Here is a 21,353-nt window from a genome sequence, read left to right as displayed (position 1 = left end):
AGTAACAAAAAGTAATTCACTTTATTTCATCATCGCTTTCTTTTCTTCTTTTGGCATCCCTATAGCTGACAAAAAAATGTTGTTTGCCTAGCAAAGGTTCAATGCATAAAGCTTTCTCCCTGAATATCCAAAAAGCAAAACATGTACTTCTTTTTGTGCTGACACTTCTTTTTGTGTTGACACTTCTTTTTGGTTGTCTCTTTATTGGCCAATGGATTTTAATTTTAGGGAGAAAATTATTCTCTCCTAAATAAGAACTTATTGACAGTTGTTGGTTTTTACATCTTGAGCGTTTGAAAAATTATAAAATATAAGCAACATCATTCAACTTCTAGTTATTTAACTAATTGTATTTGTTGGTTTCATTGACATAGAGGCAGAAAGACTAAGAAGTGTTGAAGTACCCCCATCTTAAACTATTAAAAATGTTTGTTATACATAACATATAATAAGTATGTAACCACTGTGACTGCTAGCTGGTAGTCAGCCCATAGCACTAATATTAAGGATTAATTTTACAACCTCCTGCTTTTAGATCAGGTTCATGAAATGCCAGGGAAGTGTGTGGATTTCTGACACAGAATCTCTGTTGTGAAGAGGAAAAAGCAGTTCTGTAGAGGTAGATATTCCACACAGGAACAGCAATGTGTTCCACAAAGCCAGTGCTGCCCTGGTGCTCTGCATGCAAGCTCACAGACCTTAAAACTCCTCACAGTTTACTCTCAGATGACACTGAACAAAAGAAAAAAAAATTTAAAAAGGTGAAAGATTCAGGGAAATACCTTTGTTAAAATGCTGGGGTTTTTTTGGTTAACTCCCTCTCAGCCTCTAGGAATGCACTGGATGTCTGTCAAGCCCACAGGGCTGTCCTTGCTGCAGAAGTGTACGAATTTGTCTCCATGCAGAGCTGCCATTGCTCTTTTCCTTATCTGTGAAGGAAACACAGCAACTCCCACTGGGGAAATTTCATCTTAACTTGATCTTAAAATAAAAAAAATCAAGGGAAAGGTCATATCCTAATAAGCTGTGCAAATCTAAATTCCCAGGGAGCTTCAAAATGACATTGTATGACTAGGGCATTAACAATTTTCCAGCATGTATTTTTGAACTGCTTACAATAGTGGTTTTAACATCCCAGAACAAATAGTAAAAGCAAGACACAACTGGCAGGATCCAAGATGTGATTCACAGCACGTGGCCCATTGATAATCCAGGGGAGCTGACAAACACAGTGGGATTGGCAACTTTCTCTGCTTCCATTGAGATGGAGATCTTGGGAGGAAGCTTTTTATTGCTCACTCCATGTGTTGTTGTGATGGCAGGATCAATAGTTTGCACTTTTCCCCCAGTCTCAGGTTTTGGAGCAGTGATTCCCTCAGGCTGGCTGAGGAAGGAGGAGCTCGGTGGTACCTGCATGCTCTGGATGGGGAATTTGGGTTGTTCTGGTCAGGTACTGAGCAGGAGGCCCAGTGCTCCTGTTCAAAACAGATGCTGCCATTGCTGCCCTGCAAAAGGTAAATTAAGTGCACTGGTGGAAATTTTACAGCCAGGTTCAAAGGAGCCAGTGTTTGTCTGCAAACTATCTCGTCTGACTCAGTGGCCATATGCAGAGAAAGCTGTAAAAAATAATCCATAGTTCTGAAGTGAACCAAGCCCAGTAGCAGATTACACCAGAAGCAGTTCAGAAATCAGAATGAGACCAATTTCTGGTTGTGTTAGTTCTGCACACCACACCACAGAGGTTTCAGCAGCCCAGCCCCTGTTTTGGGAAGGTGTGCCATGAGCCCCACACTGCTTGGAGCCAGCGAGCACCTGTCTGCTTCACAAACACTCTGCTGTTCAGCCTAATTTGTGATGCTGTATTGACAGCAGAAAGGGAAGGTGAGAGATCAACCAGGCTCTACATCCACCCTGGCAGTTTGGGTGGTGGAATGGAATTAGATCATGGTTGTGCTTATTTCCATGCTGGTCAGGTCCCTCTACAGCAGGCACATCCCTGCTGGTGAAGAGTCACCAGAGCTGCTGCAGAATCCCTGCTCAGCTGGTACAGAGTGCAGGGTAAGGTTAAAGCAGGTGTTCTCACTCTGTTAGCAAGGGCAGGAAGGGTGTGGGGAGCACTGGAGACCCCTTCTGATCTCATGGACTGATCCCAAAGTTCCAGGGGCAGTTCTGCATCAGCAGAGTCTTACCCTGACATTCAGTGCTCTGTTACACTCCCCCTCACCGGCTGGGATCCAGGTGTCCCTTCACAAATTGCTTCTTGCTGATATCCTGAACAGTATTTGAACAGAATTCTTTTTAAACACAGCTGGATCATTAAGGAGACAACCATTGGCATAGAGACATTTGTAACTACTGAGCTTGGTTTGGCAACTAAAGAAAACTGCGAGCGGTAAATGGAGCTCACCCTCAGTCCACATCAGAGCCACATGTTTGGCTGTTCACACGCCTGCTCCAGGGTTACAGAAAGTCACAGAAATCACTTTTAGTTCCTCACACCAAACTTTCTTGCCTAGAAAAGGAATCTTCTAAAAAGGAAAATGGGGTTATGACACTAGTAATTTATTGCAAAGTTAACTGTTGGTATTCTGGCCCAATTGAAGATAAATTACTGATTTGAAAATAAACCAATCCAGTTATCAAATATCCAAGAGTCTGTGGGCAAAATTGCAGTGTGTGATTTGTGGTTTGTGTGTGAGAATGGCACATGTATTTAGATTAAAGAAATATACTTACACATAATTATTCAAAACAGCACTTCTCAGGAAGTTAATTAATATTTTTCCAGTAGAAATTAGCTATCAATGTTATCAATCATAGTAAATTGTAACTCTAGTTTTTAGTTTTCTAGTTTCTAGAAACTCTACATTTTTGGCTTGCATTGTGGTATATCCTTATATTTAACACAATATGAAACTGAAGGATTTGCTGTTGGTTGCCCTCTTAGGTTCCTTGCAGAAGAAATTCCTACAGCAATTTAAATATAGCAAAAACCAAGACGATGACAAGAACACATGACAGAGAAGGGAACTGAAATTTTCTCAATCTCTTTCTTCCCCTCTTTTTAATGCTGTTAAATTTTAACACAGCTGCTTTGCTGGTACCACTATTGTTAATGTTGCATAAGCCTATAATTATTAATCTTTTTGAAACACTGTTCAAACTTGATTATACACCTTTCTCCTCAAGTGAAAGCAGCAAATGCTGTCAAAGACAGGATGGCAGCTGAGGTTTTTAATGACAGCAGGTGAGTTTCCATGGGCTGGGATCTCTGTGAGTTGTCATCTCAAATTCAGAGGTTCAGAGGATTCTAAATCCATGGGAGCAGAGGTGGCTGGGGCACCCTGAGATTGCCACTCTCCCCACAAGACTTGTGTGTAAAACACAAACTGCAGAGCCTTTACTGCTCCTCTCAAGCACTGGGAGATTCTTTCCAGCTGCAAACACATCTCCAAAAATGACTAGTTAGGAGCAGCTGTTAAAAATAGCAGAATTGTGAAATTGGCCAGAAATAGCTTTCTCCTGAGCTGCTCCCAGCCGCGGATCCTCCGCTTTCCGCCGGTGTCCTCGAGTGATGTCACTTGAGCTCTTGGACATCTCAAAAATAGCAAGGCCAGTTCCCATCTCCTTGAACAGTGACTGGGACAGTGACAGGGACCCTGGGGGTGGCACTTGCCACCTGCTGACTCTGTGGGTCAAAGATCAGCAGTATGAAGAAGAATCACATCACACCCGGGTTTTAAAATGTTTGGTTTAGTGCAGAGACAAAGAACAGTAGCAAAAGCTGTGGAACTCTGTTAGAATTCCACAGATATTTGTTTCTTTATTATAGACAAAGAACAGTAGCAAAAGCTGTGGAATCCTGTTTATTGGCAGGCACAGATATTTGACTTGTTTCTTTATTACAGATATTATTTTATATTTATTTCTTTTAAAAAGAAAGAAATTTATTCATAGATATTTATTTTATTTCTTTAAACACTTATTTAACATATATTTAAACAAATCTTAATACAAACAGCCCCTGCTTTGGGGATGAGGGACACTCACAGGAATGACAAGCAGCTCATGAGTGTGGAATCATCTTCCACACCTTGGCAGGTGAAAACGTTTCTCCTTCCTTCCTTCCTTCCTTCCTTCCTTCCTTCCTTCCTTCCTTCCTTCCTTCCTTCCTTCCTTCCTTCCTTCCTTCCTTCCTTCCTTCCTTCCTTCCTTCCTTCCTTCCTTCCTTCCTTCCAATTCCAACAGGGATATTGGAAAACTTTTACTTCCAAATAGGTTGACAAAAGTAGGAACAAATCGCATCGGACATATTCTTGGGATATTAATAACACAGCGAAAGAATAACCCAACAGAAAATAAAGATCAAAGAAATGCCTTCCTTTTAGTTTTCAGACACATTATAAAATCTAAACCATGCCAGATACTTTATTAGAAAATACAGCAGGTTTTTGAAACTGTAACCAAGTCAGGGCTTTGTAGAATTTCCCATTAATGTATCATTATGCAGGTTATATTTAAGTTCTTTTTGAAGTGCATTAACGATTTTGAAATTAAATATAAGATGAAATCGTGTTCTTTCCCCACAAATATTTTGTCTTTTTTATTGTTATAAAAGGGCTGCAGGGGGAATATTCATCTCTTAGTTCAGGTTCAGACAGCACTTCCCCACTCTGTTTTCAGTAAGTTCCTTCTGTGTTCTGAAGGCAATGGTGTCTTGAGGTTTTTTTCCCTTAAAAAGTACATTTTGAAAAGAATTCAATATTTCCATCAATTCTGGGCTGTTTTGCAGGGGAGCTTTTATCAGAAAACTGTGAGGGGGGTGGCAGGAGAATTCAGGTCCCCTTCTTCAATTATCACCTAAAGTGAGCTGATAATCCCCTGTCTGAGCCATGGATTGTGGTATTTTGATTTTGAGTGGTAAAGAGGGTTGAGTTTATTAATTTCAAATGGAAGGAAGGAAAATGACATCACTGAGAATAATTTGATTTGCCCAATGTATAAAGTGACATCCAGAACTACTTGGAGTTTGGTAGGGAAGCTGTTGGCTATAAACTTACAATATTGACCAACATTATAAATTATAGAATTACAGTATTAATATTATAATCTTAATGATGATTATTTAGTTTAGAGCTCAAGATGAAGCAGTTCTGTCTGGGGCTTTCTGGTATCATTATTTCAGAGTAACTCAGATCCTGGGTGCTGAATCTAAGGGTATTTGGGGTTTTTTTCCCTCTGCTCAGTAGTTGGTGTAGTTTCAGCTACCAGTTTGCACAAAGCTTTTCTGAAGTATGTAAAACAGAAAAATCCAAATGAAATTCCTCTCTTTTTTGCTGAAAGTTAGAAATACTAAAGGAGGTTGTTTTGTGCTAACTTAATTCCCAGGTTTTATAGTAGATGCTTTAGCATTCTTTCTCTCAGTTTGCTATTATTTAGTCAAACACAGGCTTTAAAATTAATATTTCTAATACCAATTCTCAATGCTTAATTTCCTTCAGAAATTCCCCAGCTATTTTTTTTCTGGAATAAAAACTGAACACAACATTACTTAATATTGTATTTTATACTGACCCCCCCCCCCCCAAAAAAAAAAAGAATGGAGAAGATTCTTTTGAAGCTTGTAGTCCAGCAGAAGAGTCACAAGTGAAAACTGTTCAAGGTAACTTAAATCTGGAGCAGAAGTGCAGATTAATTTCCTGCTGCTCATGAAATGCTCCTCAGAGTGTTGCAATTGCAGTTACAGCAGCTCACCCTCCCCGTGCCCCGAGCCCACACTCCCAGCCTGAAGCCACCTTGACTTGGGCAGAGCCTGAAAGCTGCCTGGAAAAATTACAATTCAGAAAGAGGGAGCACATGGGAGGCCAAGAACATTGATCTCAAGCTGTGATAAGCATCCAGCACTATTGAGAGCAATCACTCTTGAATCACATGTGAAAACATGTCAACATGCTTCAGCTGGGAAATTTTTGGAGGGTCAAAAGTACAGGAGTCAGGTGACAAGGGATTGCTCTGCTGCTGGAAAGTGGCTGAGCAGGTTGGATGCTTTGCAGTTTGTACAGTTGAGAAGGTTAATTTTATTTTTTTTTTCTCATTTAAAAGATGAAAGGGATCCATTTGTGCAACAGATGATAGGCGTGCAAAAGTTCACGTGTGCTTATTATGACATTATTTAATTGTAATAAATTGTTACATTATTTATCATGTGTATTTATTAATACATTATTTAACTCTACTCAGGGTAGGGTAGAGAGCCTGCTGTTGGATATAATCAATTTTGGGGGTCCTTTTTAGTTTATCTTGTCAGAATAATGTTGGGATGTCACCTCTGCTTCCCTTCCAAGCTTAGGAAAATGTGCTTGAAGCATTTGAGCCCCTAATGAAAATACCCTTCAATAACTCTGTGTAAAAAACAAAATCTGATGATTCCAAATAAATTAAAACCAAACCAATCCAGTTATCAAATATCCCAGAGTCTGTGGGTAAAATTGTAGTGCATGATTTGTGATTTGTGTGTGAGATGGTGGATTTGGGGACAGCTAAAAGAGGAGAGTGGTGACTGCTCAGCCCTCTTTGGTGCTATTTATCTGCTTTCTCAGGGTTTGGTGTGTTGGACTTATCTTGCCATGCCAGTGGCTGCAGAGGCACACAGAGCAATATTAGTTTACACTGGATGTACAGAAATTCTACAGAATTCTAGAGAGGAAAGTGTGTTTGCTGTTTCTCTGAGCTCCCTGTATTTAATGCAGAAATGCTCAGCATGTTTACGTTCATGAATGAGTTTTGCAACATGGTGCTTTTTCACTTTTACAACTTGGTGATTGTCCAACAGATTAAATATTTTGCCAAAACTCAGTCAAATCACGTGGGCCCTCCCTCCAGTCTTGCTGTATTCAAATAATTTTGCATTTTTAGTGCTGGGAAGATGAGAATGTGATGGAAATGACTCATCCCAATGAGAGAGATGCATTTTTATGGATTATTTGCAGTGTGTTTAACTTCCAGGAAAAACTTTAAAAGTGGGATTTAATTCAAGGAATGAGTTTAAATTCATGTGGCATTTTTTTCCTCCTCCTCCTCCTCCTCCTCCTCCTCTTCCTGTGGGAGTATTCAGTATTCTGCCATGGCAGGGAACTGCATTTAGGATATTAATGAGTGTATTTCACCCCAGTCCAGTTGTGTGCCTTATTAGCTCATCTCTTGGAAACAATACTGAAGTTTACTGTCTTGTGAACATTAAAAAGCACTGACATGACAGAGTCTGAGGAGAGAAAATAATCCCAGGCTTCTTCCCAACAGAATTCTGCATCCCTAAATTCCCTATTACTACAACATGGATTGAGAAAACTTGATGTGGTTAGTTCAGTATTAAAATTACAAAAATTCTTCAGGGTGAGTATCAAATTCATCACATCTACAGTGTTTTAAAAGGAGAAGATGAACTCGATATGGTTCACGTAACATTTACTATGAAAGTTATTAACATTTCAAAAACAAATGCAAACTTTGTGTTCTGAATTCCAGAAGGGACTACAACCATTGAAGATTCCATCCTCAATTGATACCTCAGCTGTTAATTATTGGCCAAGCACCATTTCCAGAGAATGGAGTCTATTATTAATATATAAACTGCATTAAGAGACATGTTGATAATGGCCTGATGAAAGCAGATAAGCACTGGAGCAGCAGATTGTCCTGTCCATAGCTGTGGTGCCCACGCAGGTTTGTGCTCTGCCACACCACCTGAAATCCTGGAAAATCACATTTTCATACAACACACCATGTGTGAGCACAGCATAAATTCAATGAACGTTTTTGTGCTGCTTTTGAAGGCTTGAGACAGAGCTGTTCCCTGTTGAAACATCAGCAGGCTGCTGGCTGACAGTGCCACTGGGACTTTGTGGTGCTGGGAGTTTGTGTTCTTAACTCTGGGCACAGCCTTGCCACTGCAGCAGTCGTTTCACACAGGAAATAGAGCATTTTATGAGCCCCTAATTTCTGATGGATGTGTGTTACGACACACATGGATTTATCTGTGTGGAGGAGATGTAATTTAATCATGTATCTTGGCCAAAGAAGTCCTTTCTTAGCCAAAAACTGTGGTTTTAAAAGAGTTGAACTCTAGGCAGGTGTTTGGATGCCATTAGCACCAATGCAATATTCAAAATGAGAGTTTTGCTCCATTTTGAGCCAAACACTGAATTTCTGTCAAAACTGGGAAACTTTCTGTTGAGTTCAAGGCACATCTGACTCCTGAAAGCACAGTCACAACTCGTGCAGACGAACCTTCTGGATGGGTCACTTGCTCTTAAAATACTTTTAACGTCAAATATGATCTTTTGGAATTCTATTAATTCCTTGTAGTTGGTCAAACTTTTCTTAGAGCCAGCAATACGAAGCCTGCCCAGTAGAAAGAAATGCCAAATTATTAAAGTATGTTGAGCCTTGGAGCCAAGCACAGGCCTGAGAATGTTAACACTCTTATCAATTGAATTGTGTGCTGCTGTTCCAGCTGACAAAGCCCTGCTATCTTGTGTCCCACACGGCGTTTTTGGGGATATTTTAGAATCAATGACTTCCTTCAGCCCGGCGAGGCACCTCCAGGGCTGGAGCAGACCTTCCCTCAGCTGCTTGCCAAAGGGGGCAAAGGGCTCTCCCAAGAAGTCAGCCCTTGCTGATTACAAAATCCAAAGTGATTCATTGCCTGTCTATCAGGATCCTATTTTAAATCACAATGATTCATAGAGAGCAACGCCCACATTTTATATAATGAGGCACTTTTACAATACTGCCAGCACAAGGCAGGGACGTGCTGCTTGTTCCTGCTCTCCTCCAATCCCTCAAAACCAACAGGAGCCACATTTCACTTCTGCTGAGGCACATTGGAAATGCCAATTTATGGTCTTGCCCCTCGGAATCCTACAGAGGTTTATTCTGATTTTATATTACCAACCAGATGATACCTTATTTTTCACATTTTTATGCTCCTGGAGGTGTAATTCCCCCCCCTCCCCAAAAAAAAAAAAAAATCATCTCTATTTTGAAGAGTGGGAGAGATTTTGAAGACATTTTCAAACAAGAGGCATTGGAAGAGAAGTCTTTCTTCAGAATCACTCACAAAGCATGACTGGAACTAGGAAAGTGCAATTTCTCTGCTCAGGGATTTCTAAGAACAGTTTGAGGACATTTCCCACAAACTTTGAATCTGATTTAACAGAAATCATCTCCTCATCTCCCTGTTCTGCCAGTGCTGTGACTGCAGTAGAACATTTTATTTCTCTTGTAGTCAGATTTTACCATCAGGAGCCCAACTCTGTCACTTCCAGGAATTTGTAGTTAATTTCTCCCTGATTTTGAAGTGTTTTTCCTGTTAAATCTGACCTGCCTGCCTGTTTTTCAGATCCATAAATCAGTATTTCTTATACAGAAATTTCCCATTGTCCAATAGTCTCAATTTCTATTGAAGCTCCTTGAGCACAGCCTTGCAATCAGTTTCTTTCATACCCTGGAATAACCTGAAGTTTCGTGGCTCTCTATCCAGTATCAGACTGCAACAAACCCTACATTAACAAATTAAAATAGGATGGGAGAATTTGTAGCATATCTGAGTAGCCTGTGGCATTGTTGAACTTGTTTCTCATTTGCAATTATATTTACAAGGGTTTATGTTGCTGCAAGGGTATAAAATGCTGCTATTCCAAGTAACCCAGGCTGTTTTGTGTGAATTCCATGGAATAGAAAATTTATTTAACACTAAACAGCTCTATTATTCCCTGAATGGGCTTTTCTTCCTTGTTTCTATTAACAACTGCCTCTTAAACGTTGTGGTAAATTTTATGGACTGTGCTTTTAGTGAGCACAGCTTGTAGTTATAATTCAGCTATAGGAATAAAATACATTTCCCACTGATTTATGAGTTGCTTTCTTTTGGCCTTTCCAAGTGTTTGGATTTATACAGTTTCTCCTGGTGTTTTACTGTGCAGCCTTGCTGAGAGGATGAATGGATTACCTCCCCTTTTAGTTGGCTTTTTGAAGGATGTGGCTGCACGGGGCTCTGCAGCCCTTGAACCACTGGGATTTCTGAGGCACCCAGCACTGGTCAGATGGGAGATGGGGCAGAACTGAGCATCCCCAGCAGTGTTTGATTTGTTTTGTGAGCCATCCAGAACTGGTCAGACTGGGAGATGGGGCAGAACTGAGCATCCCCAGCAATGTTTGATTTGTTTGTTCTCTGAGCCTCCCAGCACTGGTCAGACTGGGAGATGGGGCAGCAATGAGCATCCCCAGCAATGTTTGATTTTTGAGCCATCTAGCACTGGTCAGACTGGGAGATGGGGCAGAACTGAGCATCCCCAGCAGTGTTTTTGTTTTCTAAGCTATCCAGCACTGGTCAGACTGGGAGATGGGGCAGAATTGAACATCCCCAGCAATGTTTGATTTGTTTGTTCTCTGAGCCTCCCAGCACTGGTCAAACTGGGAGATGGGGCAGAATTGAACATCCCCAGCAGTGTTTGATTTGTTTGTTCTCTGAGCCTCCCAGCACTGGTCAAACTGGGAGATGGGGCAGAACTGAGCATCCCCAGCAGTGTTTGATTTGTTTTCTGAGCCATCCAGAGCTGGTCAAACTGGGAGATGGGGCAGAATTGAACATCCCCAGCAGTGTTTGATTTCTGGACCATCCAGCACTGGTCAGACAGGAAAATGGGGCACAATGAGCATTCCCAGCAGTGTTTGTTTGTTTATTTTCTGGACCATCCAGCACTGGTCAGATGGGAGATGGGGCAGCAATGAGCATCCCCAGCAATGTTTGATTTGTTTGTTCTCTGAGCCTCCCAGCACTGGTCAAACTGGGAGATGGGGCAGAACTGAACATCCCCAGCAGTGTTTTTCTTTTCTGAGGCACCCAGCTCTGATCAGACGGGGAAATGGGGCACAATGAGCATCCCCAGCAGTGTTTGTTTGTTTGTTTGTTTATTTTCTGGACACAGTCTCAAGCTGTGCCAAGAGAGATACAGGCTAGAATTAAGGAGGAAGTTTTTCACAGAAAGAGTGGTCAAATACTGGAATCATCTACGCAGGGAGGTGGTGGAGTCACCATCCCTTGATGTGTTTAAAAAGAGACTGGATGTGGCACTTGGTGCCATGATCTAGTTGAGGTATTAGAACATGGGTTGGACTCGATGATCTTGAAGGTCTCTTCCAACCTAGAAATTCTGTGATTCTGTGATTCTGTGACCATCCAGCACTGGTCAGACTGGGAGATGGGGCAGAACTGAGCATCCCCAGCAATGTTTGATTTGTTTGTTCTCTGAGCCTCCCAGCACTGGTCAGACTGGGAGATGGGGCAGAACTGAGCATCCCCAGCAATGTTTGATTTCTGGACCATCCAGCACTGCTCAGACTGGGAGATGGGGCAGCAATGAGCATCCCCAGCAGTGTTTGCAGGTGTTTCTGGGTTTGCTGGCACACCTTGAACATTCCTCTCACCCCTGGTTGCTGCTTTTCCTTTTGCTCTCAGAGTCTGGGCCCTGTGCTGGTTCTGCAGGTTGGACAGTGGGTGGGAGAGGAGCCTTTCTTTCCTCAGCTCCTGCCCCTCCTACTCAGTGATTAACCCTTGAGGTGTGGCCTGGGCTGACAAAGCCATTTGCTCCAGAACCCTCCTCTGGTTTTATTGATTACAGAGTGTTTATTCCCTCCTTTCCTAAGTGTATTCTCTGTGTGGATTCTTTTGGGGATTTTCTGCTGGACATGTTCAATTTTTTAGGGCCATTTTTAGATGGCTTCAGAGCTGGATCTGAGGAAAGAAGAGGAAAATGTAATCTCTTGTGCTTGGAGTCAGCAGTGCTTTTAAAGTCATCTATGTCAAAAAAATGCCATTGTGAACTCATTTGTGAGCTCATTTTTTCACTAAGTTACTTTTTATTATGGAGCTGTTTTGACACCCAACATTTGCTAGAGACCCTGGGTATTTTCTTTGTTTTCACAGCTAAAATTAAGGTGCAGGGAACTTTCGTTTGCAGTTCTTTATTTGAAACAAACCCATAAAAATTTGCTTCTTCTGTCCCATGGTGAGGTCAGTTTTCATTCCTGTGAGTGTTTTTGATAAATTCATGCTTGAAATGGAAATTCCCAGGTCTGGTGAGGCAGTGCTGCCCCAGGAGTGTGCCTGGCTCCAGGCTGGGTGCAGGGGAGCAACACTGTGGCTTCAAAAACCCTTTGAATTTCCAATCAAAAATTTAGCAGCACTTATCCTCTCAGTAGCCTGGACCCTTTTCCCACATCCATAGTGGTTTCTAATGTGTGATTTCTTTGGGAAATTACTGCTTTGAATAACTATTTTAATCCTATCAATATTGCTGTTCAGTGTGTTTGTTCATCATCACATCATTGAAACATTTTTTGTTTTATTCTAACAGTATTTTGAGTGTGCATAGATAAAAACAAACAAACAAAAAAAAACCCTTTCTATCTCTCCTTTTAAATAGTAAAAAATTCTGTAATGAGTTTTTTAAAGCAAAGCTTTATAGGTTTTTGGTTGTTGTTCCTTTGCTTTTCCTGCTGCAGTTGGCAAAGCGCTGACTTTGTCAAACTCAGAATTGGGGGCATCAGCCACCGAGGCTCTTTCTCCACCCTCTTTGTGCTTGTTTGTTTGTTTAGGAGCATCACTGGCTGTGCCAGCGGAGTTCTTGGAAAGAGGTTTTTTTTTTTTAGTTACGTTGTGCTCCCTCTGCTGACTCTGCAGCAACAGGACACGGAGAGGTTCGGGTCCTGTGCCGGGAAATGGGGGAAAATCGGGAATCTGCCGGCCGGGAATGGGGGAAATAGCAATGGACAACAGCTTTGAGTCATTGTTTGGGACAAAAAAAAAATTAACAGAGTTTGGTAAATCCAAAACAGAATTATCTCTGCTTGATACAAATATTCTCTATTAGATGAAGTCCATTTTAGTGGTAGTTGCTATTAGTGAAAAATATACCATTTTCATCATTGAGGAAGATATCTCCTAAAGACTGAAAGCTTAGAGCTCCACTATACTCTGGCATAAACAGGAATATTCAAAATCTGTGGAGTAACCCACACCTGCTGAGAGGAGAGGTGTTCTGTGGACAGCACAGGGAATGGAGGGGAGGGAGGGAAGGTAATGTTCTCTCACTGGAAAAACACAGAACTGAGGCAAGAATCTGAGGGGTTTGGCCAGCAAAAATCAAATGCAGTAAGATGGGGTTTTCTCTCAATAACCTGAAGTTCACAGCCCCTCACTGGGAGCTGAGGGCAGCACTGATAAAAGGCAGAATCGAGCTGCTCCAGTATTGCCACACAGAATTTCTGTGTCAGAGGCAACAAGAGGACTCAGTTATTGGGAGGGGAATGCAGAGGGTATCACAAGACTGTCTGCTCCCTTTCCAGAGCCCTTCTCCTCTGAGACATCAGGGCAGGTCTTCAACTCAGTGCATGTGGTGCCATTACTTAGGGCAGATGTGGTTTTGCAAGGCACACATAAAATGTGATGTTATTCTTCCAAATGGATCAATAAATTGGATCTATGTGGTACCAAGCTGCCCCTTCACCATCTCGAAATCTTTCCTAAAAGCTGAGGATGATTGTGTGATCTTAACCAACTTTTGTAGGTATTATTTCACAGAGAGTCTGAGCTGCCTTAATGAAATTAATTGGAAAAAGTCCCATTAGGTTCTGCTGGACTTGTGTATGAGTTTACTTGACAAACTCTGACACATTTATACAGGAGAGGAAATCCAATCTGTTCCACAAAATTTGTCTTCATTAAGAAAAACCCACGGATTTTGAAAACCCTTGATTTTGAAGTGTTTTTCCTTTTAAATCTGACCTACCAGCCCGTGAGTATTTCAGATCCATAAATCAGTATTTCTTATCTAGAAGTAGCATTATTTAGTTCAGATATCAATTTGTCCATATTTATTCCTGCCCATATTATTCCATTATACCTTCCTTGATTTTAATAATGCTTCAAAGCTGACAGACTTTACCTATTTATTTTTGGCTTCTTATTTTCTGTAACTCCCGTCAGTTGGGATGTTCTGGTTGCTTCATTAAATACCTGTAGGGTGATATTTTGGTAGTTTTGTCTGGAAAGAGCGTGTCTAGAATGCAGCACAACAGGCCCTTCAGGTTACCTGAGCACAGGTAGTGTTTATGGTAAGGAGCAGCTCGTGATCCAGGATGTTTTTCATACCATGGCAATCTCCTCTGTTAGATTTTATGTTCTCCTAGCAGGGAATAACTGTCTGAGGAACTGGAGAGCAGATCAGGCAGGAGATGAGGTGATGATGAGATTTGTGCCTATCAGCAGCACAATGACCAGGGCTGGCTGTGCCAGGTGAGCTCAGTGGTTCCCTGCACATGGCCCTGAGCAGCTCCACAGGAATTCAACAGGGTGAAGGCACTCAGCAAGCTCCATATCTCAGAATTAAATGTTATCTCAGCAGCATTATCTCTTTCACTCCTGCTCTTTTGGAGGATTTATTGTCCAAGCTCCTCAATCTGACTTCCCAAATAACATCCCTGCTGCTGTTCTGCACAGCCTCTTGCTGGCTGAGAAGGGTTTTTGCACTTGAGAATCTTCTAAATCAGAGAAATATTTACAGATCTGTTACCTGGATGTCACCCAGGCAGCTGTGAGTTATAAAAGCGTTCTCCAGTCTGTTCATTGGACTTGTCCATTGGATTTTTTTAATCTTGGTTTTTGGGTTTTGGGTGTTTTAAAACCATGAGCAGACTACAATTAGTTGATTTTCTCTTTTCCAGAGGGAAATGTTGTCATTCCTCTTTCCTGGGGAGGAAAAAAGACGAAGTACACAGCAAAAATCAAGTAAAGCTACATGCAAAATAGAAGCATTTGTAAAATAACCATTAAACATAGGAACAGTCTTCACATTTGGGTTTTCAATAATGCAAGAATAAAAATAGCACAGAAGATGTTTCCTTCATTTGAGTATCTCTAATATAAATTCATCTGAAAATAAAAATTCATTGTTTCTCTTGTCATAGAAAATTTTGTTAAATTGAACAAGATACCCATCATTTGTTTAAATCATATGTGAAGATTGGATCTTTAAAACTGCAACAAGATGCTTTGTGTTTTATACCCAAAACCTGAGCAAGCCTGGAAGTTCTCATCATTCAGAACTGCTTGTGAACAATATTACTGTGGGATCTTGAGAGTCCTGGGATGTTAACCTCTGGAAGGGGTGGAGTTTATGGGCTTTTGACTGAAGATTTGTAAATGGCTGCTGGCTCCAGATTTTATTACCTTGCAGCAGAAAGAGGAGTAGGGTAAAGCAGAATTACTCAGTGACCTGCAGTGGCTGATAGGTGCAGCCACAATTCCCTGGTTTTCTCTTCAGGGTGATCTTGGCATTTGTGTCTCCTCTGTTCTCAGCATACAGAGCATGTGTGTGATTTGGGCAGACACAGAGATAAAAACAACTGGCAGGGGAAGAACATGAAGCCAAATCCCTTCTATGCAGTGATGCTTAAACAACAGGTTACTTTAATTATTTAATTTTATTTTGTCCCTTCTAAAACATCACAAAAATCTAACCCATCACACTTCTAGACTGGAGATACTTTTACCACAAAACCACTCTGGCATTTTTTGGTCGACTTTGCTGAAATGATTTGGCTGTGCTGACTGGGAAATGAGATTTCTGATAAGGAATTACTACAAGCTCTTAGATTTTGCAGCTTGTGAGTGCCAAGCCAGCCCTCTGGACTCACCTGCTTATCTGAGTTTGTCTAAGCTGTGAGATATCTGTAGCCAGGGAAATTCCTGCACTCTCTGGGTGGGAATGATGCAGGAGTGTCACAGAATTACTCATGGTACACATCATGGCCTTCTCCAGAACATCCCAGCCACGGGCTGAGTGAAGTGAAACCCAGCTCAGCTCTAAACTGCTGTTCAGCCCACAGGGGTTTGAAACTGGAGCTTTTTCACTTGAGAACACAAAGTGCTGAGGTCTCCAGGTTGTCAGGATGTTTTTCAGAGCTTTGATGGACAGTGCAGTAGAACTGTTCACTTTGCAGTGGGATCAGGGGCAGATGATGGAGGCCACTTCTCCTCATGGAGTGGCCCCAGCTTGTCCTTGCCTTTCAGCAGGTGCTGAACCTCTCCAGGAGCTGCCTCAGAGCAGGGAGGTGGCTGTGCAGGGGCAGCTGTGCCTGTGGGTTCTCCTGCCTTGTGAGGATTTGGTTTCCTGCAGTTATTCCTTGGCCACACAGCAGCCTGGGAACTCCTGGGATGAACCTGGGCTGTGCCTGTAGCATCCTCCACCCACGAGGCAGAGCAATAACCCTTGATGTCTCTTGTCTAAAGGAATACAAACCAATTTAAAATGTCTCTTGGTTTCTGTATTTTTTAAAGACGAGTCTGGCCATTGCAAGAAAAGGGATCTTAAGAAGGAGTCTGTCCTGGTTTATTGTTTTGTTGGGAAATCTGTTTTAGGAAGACATTTCCCAGTGCTCATGGCCAGGGATTTCACTTTGTGCTGACAGAAAATGTCATCAAATCAGAGAATCTCCTGAGCTGAAGGGACCCCCAAGGATCATCCAGTGCAGCTCCTGGTCCTGCCCAGCCACCCCAACACTCTGGGCAGCCTTGGGAGCTCCTGGAGCTCTGGCAGCCCTGGGAATGTCACCATTCCCTGGGCAGAGCTCATGGTTTGAGCCCTGCACTTGAAACCTGACATTTGGGAGATAACGCACAACACCAAGGTACCCTGCCAAGCTGCCATGGATTTTCCCCAGGGATTTGTGGCAATTTGACATCCTGTTGTTTCCCTCCTTTCATTAAGGAGAACATCCCTGACATCCCAGCCAGTGGGACTGGGCATGGCTGGGGTGCAGCAGCACCTCTGTGTTCCCACTGCAGTGAGAATCTCTCCTCTCACATTTAAGAATTTAGAAGCTCCCTTGTCAAGGCCAAGGCAGAACAACGGCAGGGTTGTGCTGGGAGTCCTGAAAGTGGGAGGAGTGCTGGTGCCATTCCTGAGGGAAGGCAAAGTGCCACCATTTCTGGGCACTGGCATTCAGCAGAGCTGGTGGGGAGGGCAGGCACAGCTTCATCACCTGTCAAGAACAGACGAGATCCAAACTCTGGAGCACCCCTGCTCCAATATCTTTATTTTGCAACAGCACTTCTGGCTGTGGGACAGAGTAGTTTTGATTCAAAGCAGATCAAATCAGAGTTTCTGTTATCTAGAGGTTAAAGGCCACTCACTTGATTGGGTTTAAAGTCCAAATTAAACAGCCAAAGTGACCAAGCTATTTTAGTTCTGAAACATCTCTTCTATTTTTAGGGTAGAATGTTCTTTTTATAAATAGTGGAAAATTAAACACAGACACTGGTTATAAAATAGCCTTTGCACTTGCTGTAACTCACAGACCTCTTCATGGTTGAAATCTGTTTAAATCAAGGATTTCGGTTCACTTGCTGGAACTTACAAACTTTTTTATAGTTGAAATATATCTAAATCAAGGATTTCAGTTCACTTGCTGGAACTTACAAACTTTTTCATAGTTGAAGTATATCTAAATAAAGGATTTTGGTTCAGCTATTTGTCAAAAGAGGACTTGGAAAAATATTTCATATCTCAATCTAAATTCACTCAACTTGCAGGAGATTTTTGCAAATAGAAGTTTCTTATTTGTTTTCTGCTTTCAAGGTTTGCATAAATATATATGGAATTTTAAAAGCCATAACTTACATTTCCTTGATCCTTGGGTTCAAGACTGGGATTAAACTTTTTGGCAAACTCAAATGAGCACAGTTTTCAAATATTTCTCATGATTTGGAGGAAAACCACCACTATTTTATGCCAGCTACTTTGGGGGTTTTTTCTTAATATAAAAACCCTTGAGATTTTCAGGCACTTGGGAAGAATGGTGCTGAGAATTTGCAAAAATGAGAATTATTTGTGGAAGACTTCTAATTTTGTTGACAAGAATGCTATGGAGAGATGAAGTTAAAGTTTTAATTTTGAGCCTGTGAACGTGGGACACTTGGAGATCAGCTTGGGGCTGAACAGACTGGAGATAAACATCCTAAAATGTCATTTTCTTGTTGGTGTTTGCAGGGATTACAATGGTTGACACAGAAATGCCGTTTTGGCCCCTGAATTTTGGAATCAGCCCCATGGATCTGTCAGCCATGGATGATCACACACATTCCTTTGACATCAAGCCCTTCACCACCGTCGACTTCTCCAGCATTTCCTCCCCTCACTATGAAGATCTCCCCCTTGCCAGAGCTGACCAGTCAGGCCTGGATTATAAATATGATATCAAGCTCCAGGATTGCCAAAGTAAGCTCTGCCTTGTTTTGAAGTGTTTCCCTCGTGTCAGTGTTTCCTTCATTCCCTGGAACGTGTGCTAGCAGCAAAGGGATTTAGAACTCAGATCTCCTGTGTCAGCAGAGATGTTCTTGAGGGCAGATGGAAAAGGGAAAATGCTCCAGCAGACCTTCAAGAAAAGGGAAAATGCTCCAGCAGACCTTCACCCTGCCAGAGCAGCAGCTGGGGCTTAGGGGAGGCACCATAAAGTGTCCAAAATGACATTTTAGTAGACACATGAACCCCTCTGTTGTCTCCTACTCCTGCACCTCGTGTGCAGCTTTTCCTTTGAACTCAGTGCACACAGTGCAGAACAAACTCCCTGAATGTTGAAGAATGCCCAGCATGCAGAGCATAATCTGAATTATTAATATGTGCAGCTTTTCAATTCCAAACAGCCTTAGAAAGGGATGGAGTAGAAATCTTGGCTAGACCTGAGGCACAGCATTGTTCCAGCTCCATCACAGCTCCTGGATTATTTTTTTTTTTATTACCTGCTGTGAAACATGCTGGTCTTCCACAATACACACTGAAAAATTACACCTAACTTCCTTTTAAGAAAGGAAGTGACCTATTCCTAAATAAATTATCACTGCATTCCTGCTCAGCGTAGGATTGGGAGGTGCTGTGCCTGGAACTCTTTTGAGGATGCACTTCTGCTTAGATGTGACCTCATTTTTTTTTTGTAGTCATCTGTACAAGAACTCTTTCAGGGGAAATTGTGGTGTTTAATTTGGGTGGTACAGTGAAGCAGGAGCTGTGTGTCTCTGCACTACTGCTGTAATAAATGAATGGACATTTTTCCACCAGTCATTTATTTTTCTTTTGTTCAACTAGAAATATTCATAACACTTTAATGCCAAGTACTTTTAAGGAGTGCAGCAGAGTTTAGATGGCAGAAATTCTCCTCATCTTTACTTAGATAATTTCTTCCCAGTTTATATAGGAATAAATCTTTCTAGTTTGTATAGTATAGCCAATCAGGAAAAATAAAAATATTTACCTTCTTTAATACTCTGTTACATCATCCCTGATGTAATGTGACTTTCAGACGTCACAGCTCTCTTCAGTGATGATTGATTTAAAGACATCACACTTACTTGTTTGAGACCATTCAATATTAGAAATTGCTCTCTTAATTAGAAACTTTCAGAAGAGAAAATTTATCTCTAAACTGCACCCAAAGTTGAACAGTTTTTCCCAGGAGAGAGCTAAATTTCTGGAAATATCTGATATTATTTTATTTTATTACATATATATATATATATATATATATATATATATATATATATATGAATGATATATTATTGGATATTTATTGAATAATATAATAATATACTATATAGTAGATATACTATATAGTATTATATTATATTATAATAGTATTATATAATATATAGTGTTATATAATATATAGTATTATATTATAATACAATATAATTATATAATAATATATAATAATATATAGTATGTTATATAGTAATATTATATTATATAATATACATTATATTATTATATATATTATTATAGTATTATATATAGTATAATATACTATATATAATAATATATAGTATAATATACTATAGATAATAATATACTGTATATTATATCATGTTCTATTATATAACATATATTATATAATATTATTATATACAATAACATATTATTATTGAATAATGTATTGTTGAATATACAGCTCTATTAGACACTTGAATATGTTTTAAACTAGATTTGACACTCCAGCCCATCTCCCTGTAGGAGTTTCCAACACCTTGAAGGAATAAACCAGGTGGAGACTGAGTAAAGCCTGACTTCTCCATACATTAATTTTTAGTATCCATCTTGAACCCTTGCACACTCCAGAGCTGAGAGCTGGATCTGTAACACCTTTGTCCAGCAGCACCTGCCCCTTCCAGCTTCTGCAGCCACTGCAATGCAGCTCCAGCTCCTTCTGCAGCCCTGGTCTGCTGTGGCTTTGCTGTGGGGCAGACCTGGCCATCCCAGCCCAGCATCCCTGGGATGCCTTGTGCTTATTCCTCACTGCTCCTGGTGCCTCCGGTTTTGGCTTTTGTATTTTTCACATTCTGTGCTGCTTTAGTGTGTGGGTCTGGGCTTCATATGAGGGGATGCTGAGCTCTGTGCACAGAGCAGGGAGACAAAACAATTCCTGCTCCAGCTGGGCACCAAGGACAAATGATCCAAATCTCAGCCCAAGAGCACAAACCCCGTGGGCTGGAGAGAGAAAAACAAGGATGGGACTGCAGGGGCTAAAGCTGGAATGGGACAATGAACTGCAAGATGCAAATGGAGCAGAACTGATCCCAGTGACAGACCCCGTGCCTGGCTGTGCATTTTGGGACCATTTTGGTTCATCTTGGGTACAAAGGTGCATCCATGGAGGAGATGCTTTGAATAAATCCCTGCTTTATTCTGTAACTCTGCCCAGCCTCTGTTGTAGATCAGCCTTCCCAAGACATCCCTTCCCCCATGAATTCAGCTGGAGTTTACCACTCACCTCTCCCCTGTGCACAGGTGCCATCAAGCTGGAGCCTCCTTCCCCCCCCTATTTCTCAGAGAAGGTGCAGCTGTACAGCAAAGCTCACGAGGAGGCGTCCAACTCGCTGATGGCCATCGAGTGCCGCGTGTGCGGCGACAAAGCCTCGGGCTTCCACTACGGCGTGCACGCCTGCGAGGGCTGCAAGGTGAGCTCCAAAAAGCACTTGGATTAACATCTGGTACTGTGTTCATCTCAAGAATCACTTGGGAAAATCACACCTTCGTGCTTTTAAAAAAAAAAAAAAAAAGTTTTAGGTCTTTGTGTCAATTTTTCTGCGTATAATTTATGGGTTAATAAGCAGATGTTTCTTTAAACCTTGCTTTTTTTTAAAACCTTGCTTTTTTTTAAAACCTTGCTTTTTTCAAAACCTTGTTTTTTAAAACCTTGCTTGTTTTTTAAAAGCTTCGGGTTTTTTCTTGTTGATTGTATTG

At 41.3% G+C, this 21,353-nt stretch overlaps 1 protein-coding gene across 1 annotated transcript in view; it reads left to right on the top strand.

Annotated features, from left to right (window-relative positions):
• The window catches only part of PPARG (peroxisome proliferator activated receptor gamma), a 55,899-nt gene that overhangs the window by 15,663 nt on the left and 18,883 nt on the right, over positions 1-21,353 (top strand). The window contains exons 2-3 of the mRNA XM_036404706.2: positions 18,111-18,338; positions 20,898-21,067. Of these exons, the coding sequence (XP_036260599.1) occupies positions 18,119-18,338; positions 20,898-21,067 (390 nt within the window). The 5' untranslated portion in view covers positions 18,111-18,118. The remainder of the gene's footprint in view (positions 1-18,110; positions 18,339-20,897; positions 21,068-21,353) is intronic.

The sequence above is a fragment of the Molothrus ater genome, chromosome 11, assembly GCF_012460135.2.
Source record: "Molothrus ater isolate BHLD 08-10-18 breed brown headed cowbird chromosome 11, BPBGC_Mater_1.1, whole genome shotgun sequence".
NCBI classification, from domain to species: domain Eukaryota; kingdom Metazoa; phylum Chordata; class Aves; order Passeriformes; family Icteridae; genus Molothrus; species Molothrus ater.
This window is presented reverse-complemented; position numbering and strand designations above follow the sequence as displayed.